The sequence below is a fragment of the Electrophorus electricus genome, chromosome 10 (assembly GCF_013358815.1).
Source record: "Electrophorus electricus isolate fEleEle1 chromosome 10, fEleEle1.pri, whole genome shotgun sequence".
NCBI classification, from domain to species: Eukaryota; Metazoa; Chordata; class Actinopteri; order Gymnotiformes; family Gymnotidae; genus Electrophorus; species Electrophorus electricus.
The window spans coordinates 15,512,385-15,532,525 of NC_049544.1; the positions used below are offsets into that span (position 1 = coordinate 15,512,385).

Sequence of the window (20,141 nt, forward strand, 5' to 3'; positions counted from 1 at the left end):
GAAACAGGACAGCTGCAATGTCCTTACTCTGGGTAGCTTAAGTGAATGTTTGGTTTGGTAGGACTTCCTAAATGAAATGGATGTTGACTTTCTGGAAAGAGCAATTGAAAAATGGCCCTAGCAGTTAGTCTATGTTTGAGTACATGCCAAACATTATAGTGACTGAGCATTTGCCATACACGGATGAGCAAGAAAAAATGAGGAGAGAGAGAAGGAAAGCTAGTTAAATCTCTTGGGTTCCCAGAAGCAAGTGAAATGTGCTATTTGACATCGCAAAATAACACATGCATATAGATGCAGAGACACACACACACACACACACACACACTGCTTCAGAGTAGTTAAATGCAGATGCTAAAATACAGTGTACCCTAGGTGAGCAAGACACAGAAGACACACACCCTTATACACCCACATATACACATACAAACATACATATGCACAGACCCACAGTACTTGGCTTTGGCAGCCTTCCCCGGTTTATAAGTCTGCGTGCAGCCGCTGTGCGCTCTGTGTCTTCTCCCTCTAATCGTTTCCTTGTTCTAAGGCAGTGATGCTGTGCAGGGAGAATTTCCTTTCCTCCACCTCTCTACTCCATACACTATATTCATTCAATATGTGGCCCTGGACGTTGCTCATATAGTCCTGCAGTGACACTTCAATAGGTTGTCTGAGCTGTTGCAGCTGTGGCATTGAGCTGTATTCCAGAAAATTCAGCAGGAGGCTAGCGGTGCCCTGTTTTCATGCCCATAAAAGAAGCCTCAGACAGACACCTGGACAAGGTGAATGCCACTGCGGGTATGTGTGGCCCACCCTGCCAGAATGTGCACATAACATTGAAAGAAAGTTCCCCCAACCGGCCCCCCTCCCCGCAGGTATTATCTGCGCAGTCTCTTTATGTTAGGCTGACACTTTTAGATCTGATATATCTCACACACACACACACACACATATATATATATATATATATATATAGACATAGCACACTTTTTTCTGTCCAGAGTTGACTGAATAAACTGTATGACTTTGTTGCATCTCCTTTTTTATGTGTCTTATGCAGCTGAACTGTCTTTCTCTGTCTTTGCCTTTATTATGCTGTTTATTATTCATACTTTGGACCAATTTTGAAAGCATCAGAAAGAAAACAACAAAACAAAACAGAAATCTGAACGAGAAAGAAACCTAAAAGAGAAGTGGGCATATCATAAGAGCCAAAGAGGTAAAGAAGTAAAAAGGTTAGTTAGGTGGAGACACAAAAATAGATAAACCAAATAAAGATACAGACACAGAGAAAGTAAGCACAACAGCACCATGCTGGTAAACCTGGTCTTACTTCCTTGCTGCTGAATGTAAACTTTGCTTTCCTTTATTCTGAGTGCACAAGCTTTTATACAGTTCTCACAGTGATAGTAATTCCCATTCAGCCCCAGTAGTCGTAATAGGGACAAAAGTACTGTGTAATAATTTAAAACAAATATTAGAATATGACCAAGCATGTAAATTACAATAAAAACCAGATTACAGGGCATAAATGATGTAAACTACGATGGGTGCACTGCGAGTGCATGCAGTAGCACTGTGTGTGCAAACAGCAGACTATCCTTTAAGGTCCATTAGGTCTTATTAGGTCTTATGTTGTGACATGCCATTGGACCTGCCATGAGTGCCCAGGTGCCAGGAGTCACTGAGGCTTGGGGTCTGTCTGCTGAACTCACAAAAATGAGGATAGGCAGTATGCAGCAAGCAGCACTAGAGCGTTAGCAAGTGTGCACCTTCATTGTTTGCCATAAAGTTATTAAAGTGTGTGTTTGCATTCTCTTATTACACTGCAGCCGGTTTAAAAAAGAAACAGAAAACAGTGCGCTCATTGGCCAGTTACCTCATATAGTGTTTACCCAGAAGCTTCCTGTGTAGGTGGATACACAGGAATTAGATCTGCATCATGGAATGCCAGCTCTTTGTTGACCTTCTGCTAGTCTAATGAGGGCAGGACTACAAAATTGCTTAGGAAACATGTTGGTTGATTTCTAAGTATTACTTCACCATGTGGAGCAGATTAAGTTTACCTGTATTTGTTGCATTCCCTTGCGCACCTCTCTCTGGTCCGTCTCTCTCAATCTCTCTCCAAGCTTGTGAAAAGTTTTAGCGAATGAGAAGCAGGTGTTAGTTAAGTGTTAGGTTTTGAGCTGTGGGTTGTACATGTGGAAGAGAGTCAAAGTCTATTCAGCAAGGATTTGATATTTTGATGACTATACCCTAGACTGTCAAAAAAGGGAAAGAGATTTTAACATAATTTTGCATTATGGTGGGGAGAGTGTCAAGGCTCCACTGTGGATGAGAGCACACAAATGTGTTTATAATCAGGGCTGATTGTGTAAACACTCTCTCTCTCAGGGATCTATCCAGCAGTTGGTACTGACACCAGACCCCAGGGCGGCAGATGTGCAGTGTGAGGAGGATGACCCCTATGTGAGTGTTCTCTGGTACTTTTTTTTGTGTTATCCTCTCTCACATGTACTTCCTCTCTCTTTAATATGCCTCCAGAGCTTTGTACTGCTAACATGAAAGCCTAAATGATGATGTGTTTAGTTGTATAATGTTCTGTTATAAGTGTTATGATTTCTCTGTTGCAACTTTAAAGACTTAAGCATGAACCAGCTCTGTAAGTGATATATGAAGAGACTGGCAATTAGCTGAAGAGTGAAATCAGATGGCAGAGCAAGAAAAGCTTTAGGGAGTTTACAATAATGTTATTCTCTAGACATTTCTGTAGTGTCAGTACTCTAAAACTGAACTATATCCCCCTCTAGTGGTTAAAAATGAGCATTGGCACGGTCGTTTTGCACTTGTGTTTGCTGCAGGTTGACAAAATTATTATTTCAGTGTGAATTGAAAACTTGTGCCAGAGATATTCAAATCACAATCCTCAAGGCCTAGCTCCTACAGATGTTCCACCCTCCCTTTACCTAGGCGTCAGGTGTGATAACAAAAGTAGCCAACCTGTTACATGAATCATTTAATCAACTACAAGGAGTTACAAAATGCAGGACTGGATTTGGATTCGAGGTCCAGATTTACATACCACTGGCTTATACTGATTCATCATCCTGCTCATAGATGTGACTATAAATATTTTACAGGTATTCTATTATTCTAAAAATAGAGGTATAAGAATTCACAAAATCCAAGGTTTAATTTGATACAAAGTGATATCCAGATTCAGTACATTTGTCAATACTGGAAAAGTAGGAGTGGATTTAGGATTACATTTTTCAGATTTCTTAATAGATTCATTAAACATCTTATTAATACAGTTATAAGCATACAATATTTCAGACTATGGATTAAAAATGGAGTGAAAGAGTTTTGCCTGCTCCATTCAGAGTGATTTCTCTGTATCATATACACATTGAACAGAAGTAGTGTTTGCTATCTTAACAAAATCAAATTTGTTGACAAAAACAGGAAATATATAGATGTAATTAATTATTATATTACTACAATACATTATTTCCCCCACTTACTGATTGCATGTTTTGTTCATGGCACTTGAGTGGTACAGCTGGCTGCAAGGATTGCTACATGCCACTGTGTTACAGGTGGTGGCTTCATATCTTTTGGAGAAAGAATGTGTTCACCTGCGCTTTTCCATACTGGCAAACAAGTACTGTGGAAATGATAAATATAAAAGAAATTTTGTTCAATTCCCAAATTATATTGTTTGACCTAGATTCCAACCATCAGGATATGATGTATTGTTACATCCTGACCAAACAAACAACTGAAAGGTTAATGCAGAAATGCAGAAGATACATTTTGTGAATAAAGGCAGAGTGGTGTTTTGGCCAATCTGCAGAACATGGGGAACATACAGGGAATAGATACAGTAGTGTAGACATGCGCTGGAGCTAGACATTTCTGACATTACTTAGACATAGACTATTGCTAACTATTGCTAACGCAAAAGCAATATTTATGGTGCTTCAAGGCTGTGGAACTGCCTACATATGGAATATGAATATGGAATTCAGAAGTGCTTCATCTTAAAACAAAACTCAAAACATACATTAGGAACTTCATGTCATTTTATATATATTTTATAGTTTGATGCGACTGTCATATCTTTTTATTATTTATATGACTTTCATTGTTGTACAGCAATGGGATCAACAGCATTTGTGTAAATGTTATATATAACATAAATAATTATTATTTATAATAATTGTTTATATTATGTATAAATAATTATTACTTCCAAACAGGGAAATATGGGTTAGACTCAGGTATGTGTGTGTGCTGCTGTAGGCATCTGGGTACAGCAGTGGGGATGATGAATATGATGACACAGAGACTATGGATGAGATGAAGAAAGTAGTTGAGGAGAGAGAGTACACTATGGTGAGCAACAACACCTGCACATGCACACAGACACACACACACACACACACACACACACACACATATACTCACTCACTCACATATACACCAACTCTCATGTATGAATGTGATTATCTTGGCTGCCAAATTGCAGACATTACATTTAAATGATTCCATCTTACATCAAGATTAGACAGTTGCTGTGAGCCTGGACGCACACACACACACACACACACACACACACACACACACACACACACACACACGAACACGCACGCACACACGCACAAAACTGCAGGCTTCATGCTTGGCCATAGTATTGGTGGGTCATAAGTATGCCAGCTCTCACACAGTTGGAGCTTCAAGAGGAAAACACTTCCTTTGCTGAAAAAAACCCCTTTCTGACATGTTGAGACATTCTGCATTAATAGCCTAAGTCTTCTTTTATGATAAGGACCACCAAGTTCACTCACTATCAGCATGCAGACCTTAGAAGTCTCTTGTGTTTTTGAAAGACTTTGAAGTGTAAAGTCTTTGAAGGGATCATTCTGCCATTTCACAAATACAAATCCATCTTTATCATGACATTTTTCCTGGAAATATATAGAATGTTCAAATTTGACCTTCAGAGGATTTTCTTTGATGAGGGGGTAGGATCCACTTCAAAAAGCACCTTCACCCACATCGCACATACATGTGCACACACCCATGCATTTCTACACACAGCCCTCTCCACCTGGACAGGCTATAGTGCTGCTGTGTGAGCCACGTTTATAACTGAGCCATGCTGGACTCTCTACTGCTGCAGCAATGACTGGTCTCCTGAGGGCTCTTTGCTGTGTGGTCTAATAGAGGCCAGAGCAGGTCATGGCAGACAGTCTTCTTCATGGTCAGATCTATGAGTCAGAGCAAGAGAGAGCGACTCTCCAGAAAATACAAAAGAAAACTTTGGAGAGTTCTAGTCCCAGACCCATAGAGCATGCCAAAGTGCAAAGTGGAAAATAATCAGACATAGTAGGAACAGCGAGTAAACTTTGTTGCTACAAAGTGTAAGAAATGATTATATACGAATTTAAATTTGTATATGCAATATTTACAGTCTGTCAGTATATGGAATTTGTTAATCAAGCAGTCAGTCTAAAAATAGGTACTAAGGTGTATAATAGAAGCTCAGGCATACTATAATATATTGATGTAGAGACTTAGTCGAGCTAAATCCATCAGTCTACTTCTCAAAGCCAGCTCTTGATCAGTGGCTCAAAATGCCCTTGCTGAGAGTGACTAAGAAAATGTGACTGAGAGACTCTTACAGGCAGCCCCCTGCTCTTCTGCCCACAGCCTGAGGAAGATGAGACTATCCCAGTGAGAGCGCCCCCTACTGAGCCGTCCCCTACAGCTCCATTTGATGATGAGGACCTGGAGGAGGAGTCCTCCGGTCGGGACATGGAGATCATTACTGAAGGGCGTGAGTGCTCCATTCTGCTGCTCTTTAAGCTTAAAGTGGCATGAGGATCTGGTCTAGGACCTGCTGTGTCTTCCTATGTTCCATGGCAAATTGATCAAGTGATTGAAGGGTTAAAGACGATGCCTGTCATGTACACATAAGTTTACCCTAATTGCACAAGAGGTAAAAAATAAATGTAAGCAGTGCAATAAAAGTAATGTATGTATGGTTTTGTGGAATTTAATTATTTGATCAACCTATCTTTTAAATGAAGGGTAGTTCCTTATATGTCCAGGAGGGGCAGTTTTGTCAAATCTGCAGTTTTCTCATGGAATTAGCTGTTTGTGATGTTTAGGCATAGGAGGATTGTTCTCTGCCCCATTGTTGTTTTTACTTTAATAAGTGATAATTCAGTGTTTGAAATCATACTTAAATAAATATTTCAATAAGGAAGAAAGTGAGCAGTGATCAATGTAATTCATGCAAATTGTTTTGCGCCTCTTCTTTGATAATGGGTCTCTACACAACAAATTAGAGTTTGGACTAATTTTGATTAGCTTTGTTTGAGTGAATAGATTCTTCATGAATTTTTCCCCAAACTATTGTAACTTTTACTTTTCAACTATTAGTCCCTAATTTATAACATTAGTTTACAAAGTGAAATTGAAAACTAATGGTCAGCTGCTTCAAAAGCTGCTTATTTCACACTAATTTTGCTCTTTTGTGTCTAGATCTAGATCTTTCATTCTTTTGTGTATAGATCTAATTGATTTACACTGAATGAAGTGATTTCCTGTCAACCTTGTTAAAAAGATTATAGAATTGTTTGATTTTATTTGCATTTACAGAGCCAGCCAGGACAGAGAAAGCTGTTTATCAAAAAGAAAATGTAAGCAAAATACTCCTTTATGAAACCAAGTTATATGTACTTACTGTAGGATCTATTTTACATTGTAAAATATTTGAACATTTACAAGTTAGTTTCTTTCTGTCATTTGGGCATTTATGTACATTTATTGTCCCAAATCCATTAGTTTGTGTGTCATTTGGTTCTGATCAGGAGTATCCAGTGATGATGACAATGCAGAAAGGGGAGAAAGGCGAGCGTGGACCTCCTGGGCCTCCTGGTCTTCCAGGACCCCCAGGCACAGTCAGCACATCAAGTCCAAGAGGAGATGGTTCCTCTTGGTTTGGAGAACCAGGGCCTCAAGGCCCTCCAGGGCCACCGGGAGCTCCTGGAGTGCCAGGGAATGATGGCCTGCCTGTAAGTAAAATGTAACATGGGAATATAAATTAATACATGCTTTTCTTTAGCAGATGAACAGTGCTCTCACCATTGCCTTTCTAATTGTAGCTGATTTCCCATGGTATATGGGAATATGCATCACTGTTGTTTTAAAAGGTTTCAAATGGTGTTCAAATAAAGATGACTTGAATGTAAATCCAATGTACTACCATTGGGTTTCACTGTATTTGACTATGGTGAACTTTTCATTTTGACACCATAGCGCTGTCATCATGCGACACCACTTCTGGCTGTTTCTGCTTAGCTTATGTCAGTACACAGTGTGGTCTTTGGCAGATGATAAGACATGTTTTGACCCGTTTAGAACAACCGTCCTCTCTCTCAAACTTGGCTCATTTGGTAGCTCAGTCACCACTGCACTTTGTTCTTTAGCTGTCTATTGTTGTGAGAGTCATAAGAGTATGAAGTCTGACTTTGTATTGTTTATTATACATCAGACAGGCTTAAGGTCATGTCTGTGTCTTATGGAAAAGCCTGTCAATAGCTTTTAAAGGCTTTAAACCCCATAGCCATATTTCTTCATATCTAAGGCTGTTTTTGCTGTCTTGTTTTTGGCAAGATTTTTTTTGGAAGAGGTTAATGATATTGCACATTTAATTGTGTTCATGTCCACATATGTATTAAATAATTACATAAATAGAAAAAAATAGTTTAAAAAATAATTTTAAAAACCTGTTTATGTTAATTTGTTTGGGTTACCATATGTATTAGGAACATCTTTTTCCCCATAGTCCAATAGGATTTGTCTATTGAGGAGCTATTTGTTCATCTATCAAATTTAAACTTGAAGTGAAAATCTTTTGTTTTTCAGGGTAGCCATGGAAAAGATGGAGAACCAGTGAGTACTATTTGGTCTCATATCCATGGTAGCTGAGCAATATTTTTATATTTAGGGATATTTTAAGAAACGTATTTGATAGCATGGTCATACTATAAGCCTAGACACATCAGCAGAACAATTTTGCACTCATGTTCAAACATTTTTCCTGATTTCACCAAGTAATTTTAAGTACCAAAATCATTAGCCTCAGTTAATTCATTATTCTTAGCCTCATATTCGATATTCTGTTTTCTTTCAAATAAACAGACATATAAAGAGTACATTATTTACTCATACTCTACCTATCTCTGTGCAATCCACCCTGGACTTGAGCTCCAATGCCCCACGCATGTGCAGCATAGCTGAATTCTAAGTGAAATTGCTTTGAAATGTTTTGTATAATGAGGAATGCTTAATAATTCTGCACATGGGCCTGTTATTGGTTAGGCATGACCAGTTCAAAGAAGAGTAGAGTGTGACCAGCAGACATAGAGACGTGAGAGTGAGGCTTCAGTGGTGGCCTAGAGCCTTTCATCTATCTCTAGACCTGATTGGGGAATAATAGCGGCACCTGCCTCCATGCCTGTGAGCCTGAATAAACAAAATTCAGGACTAAGCCATGCTTTTCTCCCTCTACAGAATAAGGGGTTCAGTTTTCACATATGGGGTGCATCTCTGTCTATCTGTGTGTGTGATGAATTCTTTTTTTATTTTGATTCCTTTGTTCAACAGAGTTAAACTGTATAAAGTTTAGACATACATGGATATTTCTCTTCTACAGGGAGAAACTGGAGTTAAGGGGTTCCCGGGCCTACCTGGTGATCCAGGTCTCAAAGGAGAAAAGGTGTTTAAAAAGTATAACAAAAAAAACACAAAACAAAACAATATTCTCTGTAGAATTGATAATGCACCGTGAACATGGCAACGGTAATGTCCTATATCATGGTAGTGAAGACTGCATTGCGAAACCTTGCAAAAATGGCTAGATGAAATACTCCAATCATTATGTTTTGATTTTAAGGGTGACCCTGGAGTTGGTCTGCCAGGGCTTCCTGGCCCTCCTGGACCACAAGGAAGACCAGGGTCATTTCGATATGTGGTATGTGCACAGCCATGTAACAGAACAGGTATCAGGCATATATGTGAGAAAGGGAATCCAAACAAAAGGAGTTACAATTCTTCAATTGAAAAATTAAATGTATAAGATTTTCCATAACTGCAGACCATGCTAATTAGCAGGCAGCAAATCATCCTTCTTGTTTACATTGTCACAGTTCAGTGTTGCAGAATTAGTTTAATTTAATTTAAGGGAAAACTATGAAACTAAAAAATTTACCACACTGTGGGAAAAAAACTGGAACGACTTATACATTAGATTTTTCCATCTGGTTATTACTTTAAAGTCTACAGCCCACATTGATGTGGGTCTTGAATTAAATCCAGCCTTATGTTCACTCTGCATATGCAGGATGCAATTGATGGCTCAGGGTTTGAGGACTTTGACAGTGATGCAGAGGTCATGAGGGTGAGCATTCTCCTCCCCAAATATTTTTTTCCAGTGGTGTAATAATATCAAAACAATAATATCTGATCAGACTTTGCATAGAATTATTGACTTTAGTGTGTCTCCACAAGGGTCCACCTGGCCCTCGAGGACCTCCAGGACAGCCTGGTCCTCCTGGCCCTTCTGCAGGTCTGTCTCCAGGGCCACCAGGGCTTCCAGGAGCACCTGGAAAAGACGGCAATGATGGGGAGATGGGTAAACCTGGAATTCCAGTGAGTATTCTTTTGCATGCTAAAATATTTTTATATATCTCTTGCTAATAGTTTATTTGGTATGCAGATTAAGGTTGCAGTGAAAAAACTGTTGAAATAAAACTACTCAATTAAAAACAGCAGAAGATATCATTCCCATGGGCTAATGTAAGTTGCTTTGATTGATATTATTTACCAAATGAAATATAGTAAAGACATCACTATCCCAGCATTATCATCTATGATTCAAATACAGTACATTTTATGTTATATTGAAGCACTTCCTTAACAAAGCACAGGGATATCATCTACCTCACATGTGGCATTGTAGAATGTTTTGACCTGATGACTCAGGGCAATTCATGCTTTGTTTCAGGTAATTGAGGACTGGTTTAGTGGGTCTGGATTTGATGCTGGGTCTGGATTTGATATTGAGTCTGGATTTGATGCTGGGTCTGGATTTGAGCTTATCTTGAGCCTGGATTTAGCTGAGGTATAATGGTAAAATAAAGGCATGGACCACAAAAGGCAGGAGTTCCCCTCAACATGTTCTACTTGCTCGCACTCTACTGTAACCCTGAGCTGCTTCTGCTTCTTCCTGCTGCTTATCTACCATCCATTATCCGAGAAAGTGTGTGTGTGTGTGTGTGTGTGTGTGTGTGTGTGTGTGTGTGTGTGTTTGTTTGTCTGGGTGGTTGTCTGTCTAAGTGTTGTATGGATTAGTAGAAAATATATGATTGAATTTATAGGGTTGTTAAGTATAAATATACTGTGTGAGGAAGATTGAAAAATTTTAACATATAATGGTTATAGGCCTGCAGGGATTTTGCAAAAGGAAACAACAGCATTTTATATGTATTATACTCATATATGTGGGGGAAATAAGCTAGCTAAGTTATATTTTACAGTAGAGGTGGCACAGTACACATTTGGTTTGGTTTGCATCATGGGATTGGGGTCATGATTTTGGTTCAGTATGATATTGATTTTATAAAAAGACACGAGGTAAAGAGACTTTTCTAATATTAAGTCTTTAATTAATACACACAGAGTTTACCTTACTAAAATACATTAAAAATCATTTTAAACTCCAATATAAAAGTAAACAAAAAAAAAAGACAAATAAATACTAAAAATTTGATGGGTGTAGAACGTACAGGAGTCTCCAACTGACAAGTTTAATGAAACAAATTAAAATGAAACTGAACATAAGCAGGCTCTAACTGTAACAAAAGAAAGCCAACATATCATACAATGACAAATAAATGGTCATAGCAACACAAAAGGCCTATAAAGAGGAGAACGTAAGAACATAACAAACAAGTGGAGCAGTCAGTGACACACAACATGCCTCATTGTCACATTTGGGGAGGGGGCATTGACCCAAAAACATGCAATACACCTTATGATGTACTGAGAATTTGAGGTAGTGATAGCAATGTAAAGATACTGACAACAGTGTAAGGTTATAAAATATATGTCAGGGTTATCATATTGCAGGCACTTAGAGTTTAATGAGATAAAGAGGCAATCCATATATCCAGATATAGTCAAAACACAGGTAAGGGTATAGTATAGATAATATACGATAAGCAAACAGATCCAAAATGGCACAGGCAAAGGAATTCATAACCAGAATAACAGTGAATACAAATACTCAGAAATGTGTCATTAGCAGACAAGACAGGCTTATATAGGGAGATTATAGAGAATTAACTAGAAACAGGTGTGATCAATAATCAAGTGACCTGGGGTTAATGAAGGGTTTGTGGGTAGCGTAGTGCGGAGTCCGGTTGGAAGGCGTGACAGTATATATGTTCTACACTGGCATGTTGGGCTTGTTGTGGTTCAATGGGGAAGCATGTACTGGTCGTCCTACCCTTTGGCCAGCCAGAGTCAGAACCTGGTCTACTTTGGAACAGTCTCCCAGTGCTTGCCACAGAATTCGACTGCATCTGCATTGTATTTGTTGCATGTGCTCCTATGCTGAATGTGTGCAGTTAATGTCATATACAGCAATTGTTCAGCAATCACAACAGCCAGAATGAGGTGAACACACTGAGTCTTTAGCAAGCCCTAAGTAGTTTATACTACCATCATCTTACTAAAACACAATGATACAAATAATATAAATACCCTTTCACAAGCTAGTTCATTTTAAATGTGGAAAACCTTTCTTTTTATGTAGTCTATCTTTTTCACGGTAAATTTTGCTGTTTATTCTAAAATTGTTACAGAAACCATGCAATAGTAACAGTGCATGTTAAGCAAGTGTTAAAAAATAGACCAGATCAAGATTTTAGGTCTCATGAGAAAAGAGGTTGAAAAAAGAGGTTGAAAAGAGTTGAAAAGAGGTTGGGTGTGGGTGTGTTTCAGAGAGAGAGAGAGTGAGAGAAAGTGAGAGAGATGATAGCATTTGATTGAAACTAAACGCTTCTTATGGAACATGAACTTCACTTTGTCATTGGGGGGAAGCTGCCTTTTAAATTGTCCAAGTAAAGCTTGAGTGAAACTAACTGCTCAGCCTCCATTAGCAAACACCAAAGCAAATACTTCTGTTTTGCTTATAATGTAAAAAGAAGCAAAAATGCATTTCATCCGTATTGAAATGTCCAGTAAATTACCTAACTTACATGGTCTTCAGTGCTGAAAATCGTATTACATCTGGATGACAAAATCTGGATGACAAGAGATCTAACTCTGTCGTTAAACATCTTGGTCTGTGTGTTATCTTGGCCTATGTAGATATAGCAGGATATAACATACAAATCAAATATATTTTTTGCTTCTTTACCTGATTACAATTTGTATTACTGTCATAATTATGTCTGTTTGAATATGGTCCAAATTGGAAATGAAAATATTTGTACTGTTTAGACTAAGGAAGTAATCAGATATGAATAGGTTATGGGAAGACAAAATGAAATTCTACTACCTGTCCCAAAGTATCCAGATGTGGTATTCCCAGCTCCCATATAAGTTATCATTTGATGGTCAAATGTGATTAATAAAGTTACCAATCGGTAACACCAATTTTATCCAAGTACAGCACTGGATGCACATTGTGAGCACTATACTCTAAAGTAGCCCTTTCTCTAAACTTGCCATATAAGCAGCATTACACACACAATCCTAGAACCATATTGAACATTTTTGGTCAATGCTAGGGCTTCCTGGTATAGTGGAAGCAGACAGAGCTGAAACTGTCCTCATGGTGTTTATAGGGGGCCAGTGGCAAAGACGGTGACCCAGGAAAAATGGGCCCTAAAGGAGAGAAGGTAAAATCTGTAGAAGCCTATAATTTATTCAAATTGCATTTGTTCTGCTTTGTATTGTCTCCTTTTCACTGCCATAGCAAACTTCCGAGTGGTGTTGTGGTTTTATTGGCAGGGCGAAACGGGATTGCCTGGACCTGCAGGACCAAAGGTAATGGCATCTAAGTCACTGTATGCCATCCTTCTTAGCTTACACTGGTACCATTTTATAATATAGTGCTGTTGTTTCTATATCTACTCATTTGACTGTTGACAAATATTATCAAATCACATGCCTAAATGTCACTCTGATGTATTGCACATTGGAGTCACTTTGCATACAATATAACTGCTTCCATGCTCGTTCTGTCTTTCAGGGTGACACAGGCCAGCCAGGTTTCCCAGGACTGCCAGGACAAGTAGGTCCAGAAGGACCAAGGGGGCAGCCAGGCCCACCGGGACCACCAGGACCACCCACACACTTCAGTTTTGATGTACTGGTGAGTTTCAGAAGTACAGAAGCAATCTGTATGATGTGGGTCTAACTTACAGGCCTGCTAGTAAAAACATAGCATGCACTATCTGTAGGATCCACCAGAGGACACCATTGTTGCTTTACTCTTTTATATAAAGTCTACTCATGTGGCCAAACAAAAACAGACTCATCGAAACTCAACCTTTAGAACTCAGGACAGCTCATTTATCATTCTGTGTTGAATAGGCCTGAATCCTTTGAACATTTATAAAATTGTACTGCAAACAATTTTCCGGTTGGTCACATGAAAGACTTCAAAATTACATCGAACTTTGACAAACCCAAAATCATATGTAATGATTGATTAACACTTAGCTAAACACAAAACATTATACCTCCATGTGTGTTCGTGCGTGCCTACGTGTGTGTGTGTGTGTGTGTGTGTGTGTGTGTGTGTGTGTGTGTGTGTGTGTGTGTGTGTGTGAGACATGATGCTACAGGACTCTGAAGGCTCAGGACTGGGTGGAAGCAGCGGCCTTGCTCCTGCTCTCCCAAGAGGGCCTCCTGTAAGTGCATTCGCAGTAGCTGAACTTTTTCCTTAATTTGGAGCGGCTTGGCATTGGGCTTAAGTTTGATAAACAGTGCTTCAGGTCTCATCTCTTCTCTCCTACAGGGTCTTCCTGGTCTGCCTGGCCCTCCAGGGCCACAGGTCAGAATTATTTGTTTTGAATATTTGTCTTTCTATTAAATCCTGTTTAAAAACATTAACATGCCAAATCCTTACATAGTGTAATTTTTCCAGTATTATCTTATGATGGGGAAAAAAATGAAAAAAAATAAGAACGTATAGTATAGCAGTACGTATAGTACTTATAGGAGTGAATAGATATATCATCCAAGCACTTGATACACCGGGCCATATGTATTTCTCTGATTCAGGGCAAGGATGGCGTGAATGGTGCACCAGGCACTTCAGTGAAGGTCTGTACCTGTGTTATATACTTGTGTGTGTAAAAATACTTACACATACTTTCATATACAATCAGCTTCTGTTATGAAACTTGTATGGGAATGTAAAAATGATTACAAAGTTTATTAGAAATATATAAAATGTTCATCAGATTTTTAACCTGTAATTCCCATGTTTGGCTGGAGATCGGAACTTAATTTAAAGGGATCTTAATTTATCATAAATGGCAGTAAATGGACATATTATTATGATAGTCTGTCAGTGTACACCTGTCCTTACTGTCAGATGATGTGATTTTCACAGCTTTGCCAAATCCCACTTGAGATTTTGGCTCCTTCTTGCTCAGATATACATTGTGCTCATGTTTGATGGTGTTTGATAAATGAGACCCACTGTTTCCTGTTCCTGGTTGCCAGAGGAAGCCTGCTGTTCCCACCCATTTGCTTCCCATTAGGACCTAATTCACCAAATAATACCCCCAAAACACATCTGCTGGTCAGAGGAATGCACCACATGCATTTACCTCTTCCTTTAGACTCACTGCAGTGCAATGTGAATCTTTGTTCATGCAAATACGTTTAACCAAAGTTTGATATACCTAAGTATGGTAACAGTAAAAACAATAAAGCTCTTAATATTAATTTTAACTTTTTAAAAACTGACATTGCAATGACTTTTTTGGAGTTTTAACTGGAATCACATCAGATGTAATGAAATATCCCAGTGCTAAAAAGCTCTTCTATTGTTACAACTGCATACACATGAGGGAGAGGAGCTCCCTCATGAGATTTTATTGATGAAATTGAACAGATTATAGCAGTCGGGCAGGTATTCATATAGGAGTCAGGTCAGTCCATGGTTGATAACATGGGACAGAGCCCTTATCCGCTCAATAGGTAACGGGATGTATGTCTATAATTATAGCCAAAATATCCCAGAATCAGATGTCACAGCGAGTGAGGGTACACATCTTTGAACATCTGAACAGAATTTTTAGGTACTCGGCATTTACCCTGTATAGTTTCCAGTAATTTAAGATGGACATCATAATTATTCCACATCATAATTCTTTTCCACCTAAGACAATTACTGACAAGTACTGGATGTCGTCAAATGTACATTTTGTCTCCAATCCACTAGGGGGAACCTGGTGCCAAAGGACCAGATGGGGTACCTGGACTACCTGGATTTCCTGGAAGACATGTAAGCAACAGACTATAGCTGTGTTCAACACTGCCTACTAAATACTACCTGGGTACTGATTGGGCCCCATATATATGTGTGTTTATATCAAAATAGATGTAACTAATGCTTATAATGCTTAGTGCATTGCAGTGAATTGTTAGACACCAGCATTTTATAATGTACTGTATCTTAAGGCTGTCTCTTGAAGAGCTTTTCAAATTCACCAACATGTGCACTGTGTAGAATAATCTTATATGCTATAAAAGAGTATTAAACAAACAGCCAAAGTGGAATTGTTACAATATTTCTAGGTATTTTGGAAAGGTTTTTCCCCTGCACCTTTAACAGTACTACTGCTTTATTTGCTTTCCACAGCTGCAATACTGAACTGGTTCAAATATTTTCTTTGTTCTTCCCCCAGGGAGAGAAAGGAGAGAAAGGCAATATGGGGCAAAAGGTGTGTAGCCAAATACTTATGCACACTATGTTATACAATTAATTGCAGTCAAAACATGTAAAGCTAAGTGTACATATGTATCTCTGTATGTGTGTGTCTGTGTGCTCTGATCCAGGGGGAAAGAGGTCTAGATGGACTCAGTCTTCCTGGTCCACCAGGGCCACCTGGACCACCAGGAGCTGTAATTAACCTCCATGACGTGGGTTCATTCATTTAAACTGATCTCTACATATATTGGGATCCCTACTTGGTATCTGAATTGGAATTTTAATCTTAATTAAATTATACAGTTATGTATTCTATGTTGTCTACCTTACAGTTAATGCTGAATGATACAGAGGGCCTCTTTAACTTGTCAGGGACTTTTCAGTCTCAAGATTCAGTGGTGAGTAGCCTTCTCTTAGTAGTTATTTTATAAGAATTAAGTACAATAATGTGGCAATAATCACATAATGCTATATTACAGATTTGTCTCAGTTCTGTTGTCTGCTATGCTCAAATGTCGAAATGTTGCATACCATATTAGTATCTCTTCAAAGCCTTGGCCTCATTTCTAGTACAGTTTGTTTCCTTGTGTAATCCCTGCTATTTTGGTAAAGATAGTGGCAACAGGCCACAGGCTCTAAAGCAGTAAACAGCACATCCAGCGTTATGTGGGCTTTTGAGGACATCACTAGAATAATTACATCATTAAAGCTGACAAAATTTGAAAATGCTTGTGTGTGATGATGCATAAATAAACTTTCCTTTTGTATGAAATCTTGTTCCTAATGATCTCACTGCATTACTGATACTGAGAACTGCTGCATAAACATGCTTAAACAGAGATGAAAAATGGAGAACTGTAAAAATAAGAGTGTTTTTCATAACTTCAGCTCCCTTATATAAATACATGTATTTTTTGCTCAGTGTTAAATCTAATTTTCTGCACCTGATGTTGCTGTCTATGCAAGACAGTTTAAAATATCTGCAATTGAATTGGAGGATGCAAATTAGCATTTGCAGTTATTCATGCATTAGCTGTAAAAAATATTGGTGAAGAAATTAATTGGCTACAATCATGTAGAATATTCTGTGTTGTATATGATTATTGGTGTAACGCCGAGCGGTAAGGAGGTGGACGCATGTGCGGAGAGGAGTGAGATTTATTATGGGCAATCCAAAATCAGAGTCTTCTAGGCAGTCCTGGGTCATAGAGCTGACACGGAGAGTACGGGAATACATGACTTAACAAAACAAACACAAACACACACACACACACACACACACACAAAGGCAAATGGGGAAGCAGGCTATAACTAAGGCTAGGAAACACAAAGAAACAACCATAACAAAACACATTCACAAATTCAAACAGTCCTACACCAAGGCACACAACAGGGTTTAAATACATGAACTAGAAATTAGGGACAGGTGTAAGCAATCAAACAAGATGAGGACAAAACTAAACTATGGAACGGAACTAAACACAAGACAGGGAAAACACGGAACACGGTAGATGGAAGGGACCAATCGTGACACTTGGCATGACTTATTTTATTATTTTATGTATACTTTGCCTGCATATAATTTTACATTTCCATATGCTGTCCATTGCATACAGACTTTGTGTTTGCGCTTTTCTCCTTGGAGAACATAATGGTGGGTTCTTTGTCAGGTCTGGTGTTCATTGTTAGTTACTAAATTATAAACTTTATTGGATACTGATGGATAACCTTTTCCATACAGTATGCCATTGTTTTCATGTTTTCTTTTATTTTGGTTTTCTAGGGGCCAAGGGGTCCAAAGGGTGACCCTGGGACCCCAGGAGCTCTCGGTCCCCCTGGGTTAAAGGTGAGGAGCTGCAGGGACTGTAAAAGACTCTAGAGAGAGGACAAGGCAGTGACCCACATATTAGCCTTTATGTAGACAAAATCTTTGCAAACCCAAAACATTTGACTATGGTCTCACTGCTCTGTGGATATGTCATAATTCCACTCTTCTTAGAAGCCAATAATGCCAGCCTATATGTGTTATGCTCTATGCTGATTAGAAACTATGAGATGAACCACTCGATTCAAGGTTAAAGACACTTCCATGTTGAGGTGCTGGTGACTACAAAGCACTGATGTGTAAAAGCTTAATGATTACCAGACAGGGTCTCTGTACACACACAGACATACACTATATACCAGCAAACTCAATGCAGACCTACTCTGAAATGACAATGAGATTGTTATCCAATGCTATCCTCTTTTAAAGGGGCCTTGGGTACTTTTTACAGCATATGTTTTTTATTAACCTGTGAGAGAGAGAGAGAGAGAGAAAGAAAGACTGTGTGTGTGTGCACGCGCATACAAGTGCGTGCATATGCTTGTATATTTATGCAAGTTGACAGGTTGCAATAGCCTGCTATATTATGTATTAACTTGTCTGCATATGTTTATATGCAATGTATATGACACTTGGCGTCCTTTAAAAGAGTTTGTATATGTAATCATGCATGTGCTTGTTTTCATTTGTATTTCAACCATTCATTGAACTTCCGTGCATGTGTTTTTTTGTTGTGTTGTGGGTTTTTTTGTGTGTGTGTGTGTGTGTGTGTGTGTAGGGTCAGAAAGGAGAGCCAGGGATTCCTGTGGATGGAACACTGTTGTCCAAAATGCTTGGGCCACAGGGACCAAAAGGAATAAAGGTGACACCTTTTTGTTTTGGTCAAAATTGTTTTTTTGATTAGCTAGATGAAATCACTCACTTGAGATTTAGTCATACTCTTCCTCCAAAATGGCAGAGCTGTCTCTTGTTCAGTGGTGTAAAATGATGAGAAGACTTCATATTAACTTACCCATCATGCTTAATGGCTGGTCTAAAGACACGTTAGTGCACAGCAGCCAGAATTTCCGTTTCGCTGGATGACACTGTGAACTTACAGAGTACACTACTGACAGTAGGTGAAGGAGTTTGAAATCTGCATTTCCCTGTATTTCATTTTAACAAAAGGAACAGGTTTAAACCTTTTTTTTTTTTTTTTCATTTTATTGATATAAGATATGGCTGTGCTTCTGTAATTGTGCCATTTTTATGAACTTAGAATTATTTTAGTTGTAATTTTTCCAGGATAGCAGTTTTTGTTTGTTTGTTTGTTTTTGTTTTTGGGGTGTTTTTATACATAAATGTCTGTATTAGTCTGCTGTGTTGTGTGTGCAGTCATTCTCTCATAACATCAATGTGTTTTGATTGTCTTCCCAGAATCAACATTGGGAAGACCATTAATTTCGTATCATCATTTAGTCTATGCCCACATAACCCCCCACATCTCATGTACTTCTGTATTCTCTATTTAGGGTGATGCTGGTATTTCTGGACCCCCTGGTATTATGGTGAGGACATAGACACTCAAATGACACTATTTACATGTCTGATAGCCATAATTATAGTAGCAGTTTGAGTCGCTGCTGTTGCATTCTCAAGACAACAGTTGGAAATATTTGGGGTTTTCCATGCTTTTATTATATGGGCACTGTTGTTTCCTTACAAAGTGTTTTGGAACATATTAGCTTGTGCTGGAGCAGTCAGTATGATGCAGTCAGCCTGTGCTTCTCACATGCTCCTCTCTCAGAACTTGCTCCATTCTCCTGTGCACCTGATACAGATTCCATAGTGCCGATCAGAGCACAGCCAAGCCTCATACTCATGTTTCTGTGTGACTCTATCAAACAGGGCCCTGTTGGACCAGTGGGACCTAAAGGAGAATTCGGGTTTCCTGGTCGGCCAGTAAGTTTGTTGGCATTCCATCACCCAAACGCAGTATGCTTCAGAGGCCTGTCTGTGTAGTATGTGGATGTACTGCATCCAACCCTGATTAAATGTCATGACTGCAGTCAGCAGTGATTCCACTGTAAAATATAATCCACTCTGTGTCGTACTGTAGGGTCGTCCTGGTTTGAATGGACGCAAAGGACAAAAGGGAGAGTCAGCTGGGTTACCAGTGGGTATCACACACACACACACACACACACACACACACACACACACACACACACACACACACACACACATACACAAAAACATGTACAAATGCACGCAAGCATGTACATGCAGAAAGAGCGACATCAGAAG

General features: G+C 38.9%; 1 protein-coding gene across 2 annotated transcripts in view; it reads left to right on the forward strand.

Annotated features, from left to right (window-relative positions):
* Window positions 1-20,141, forward strand: part of col15a1a (collagen, type XV, alpha 1a) — a 62,490-nt gene that overhangs the window by 30,686 nt on the left and 11,663 nt on the right. The window contains exons 4-29 of one of the 2 annotated variants that reach the window (XM_027002958.2): window positions 2,395-2,469; window positions 4,306-4,398; window positions 5,716-5,842; window positions 6,670-6,710; window positions 6,882-7,085; window positions 7,939-7,965; window positions 8,729-8,791; window positions 8,969-9,046; window positions 9,416-9,472; window positions 9,583-9,723; window positions 10,079-10,195; window positions 12,927-12,980; window positions 13,093-13,128; window positions 13,334-13,456; window positions 13,932-13,997; window positions 14,105-14,140; window positions 14,371-14,412; window positions 15,542-15,604; window positions 16,008-16,043; window positions 16,159-16,242; window positions 16,363-16,428; window positions 17,814-17,876; window positions 18,634-18,717; window positions 19,367-19,402; window positions 19,743-19,796; window positions 19,954-20,010. In XM_027002958.2, coding sequence (XP_026858759.2) covers window positions 2,395-2,469; window positions 4,306-4,398; window positions 5,716-5,842; window positions 6,670-6,710; window positions 6,882-7,085; window positions 7,939-7,965; window positions 8,729-8,791; window positions 8,969-9,046; window positions 9,416-9,472; window positions 9,583-9,723; window positions 10,079-10,195; window positions 12,927-12,980; window positions 13,093-13,128; window positions 13,334-13,456; window positions 13,932-13,997; window positions 14,105-14,140; window positions 14,371-14,412; window positions 15,542-15,604; window positions 16,008-16,043; window positions 16,159-16,242; window positions 16,363-16,428; window positions 17,814-17,876; window positions 18,634-18,717; window positions 19,367-19,402; window positions 19,743-19,796; window positions 19,954-20,010 — 1,923 coding nt within the window. The remainder of the gene's footprint in view (window positions 1-2,394; window positions 2,470-4,305; window positions 4,399-5,715; window positions 5,843-6,669; window positions 6,711-6,881; window positions 7,086-7,938; window positions 7,966-8,728; window positions 8,792-8,968; window positions 9,047-9,415; window positions 9,473-9,582; window positions 9,724-10,078; window positions 10,196-12,926; window positions 12,981-13,092; window positions 13,129-13,333; window positions 13,457-13,931; window positions 13,998-14,104; window positions 14,141-14,370; window positions 14,413-15,541; window positions 15,605-16,007; window positions 16,044-16,158; window positions 16,243-16,362; window positions 16,429-17,813; window positions 17,877-18,633; window positions 18,718-19,366; window positions 19,403-19,742; window positions 19,797-19,953; window positions 20,011-20,141) is intronic. The other variant, XM_027002959.2, reaches the window with a different exon arrangement.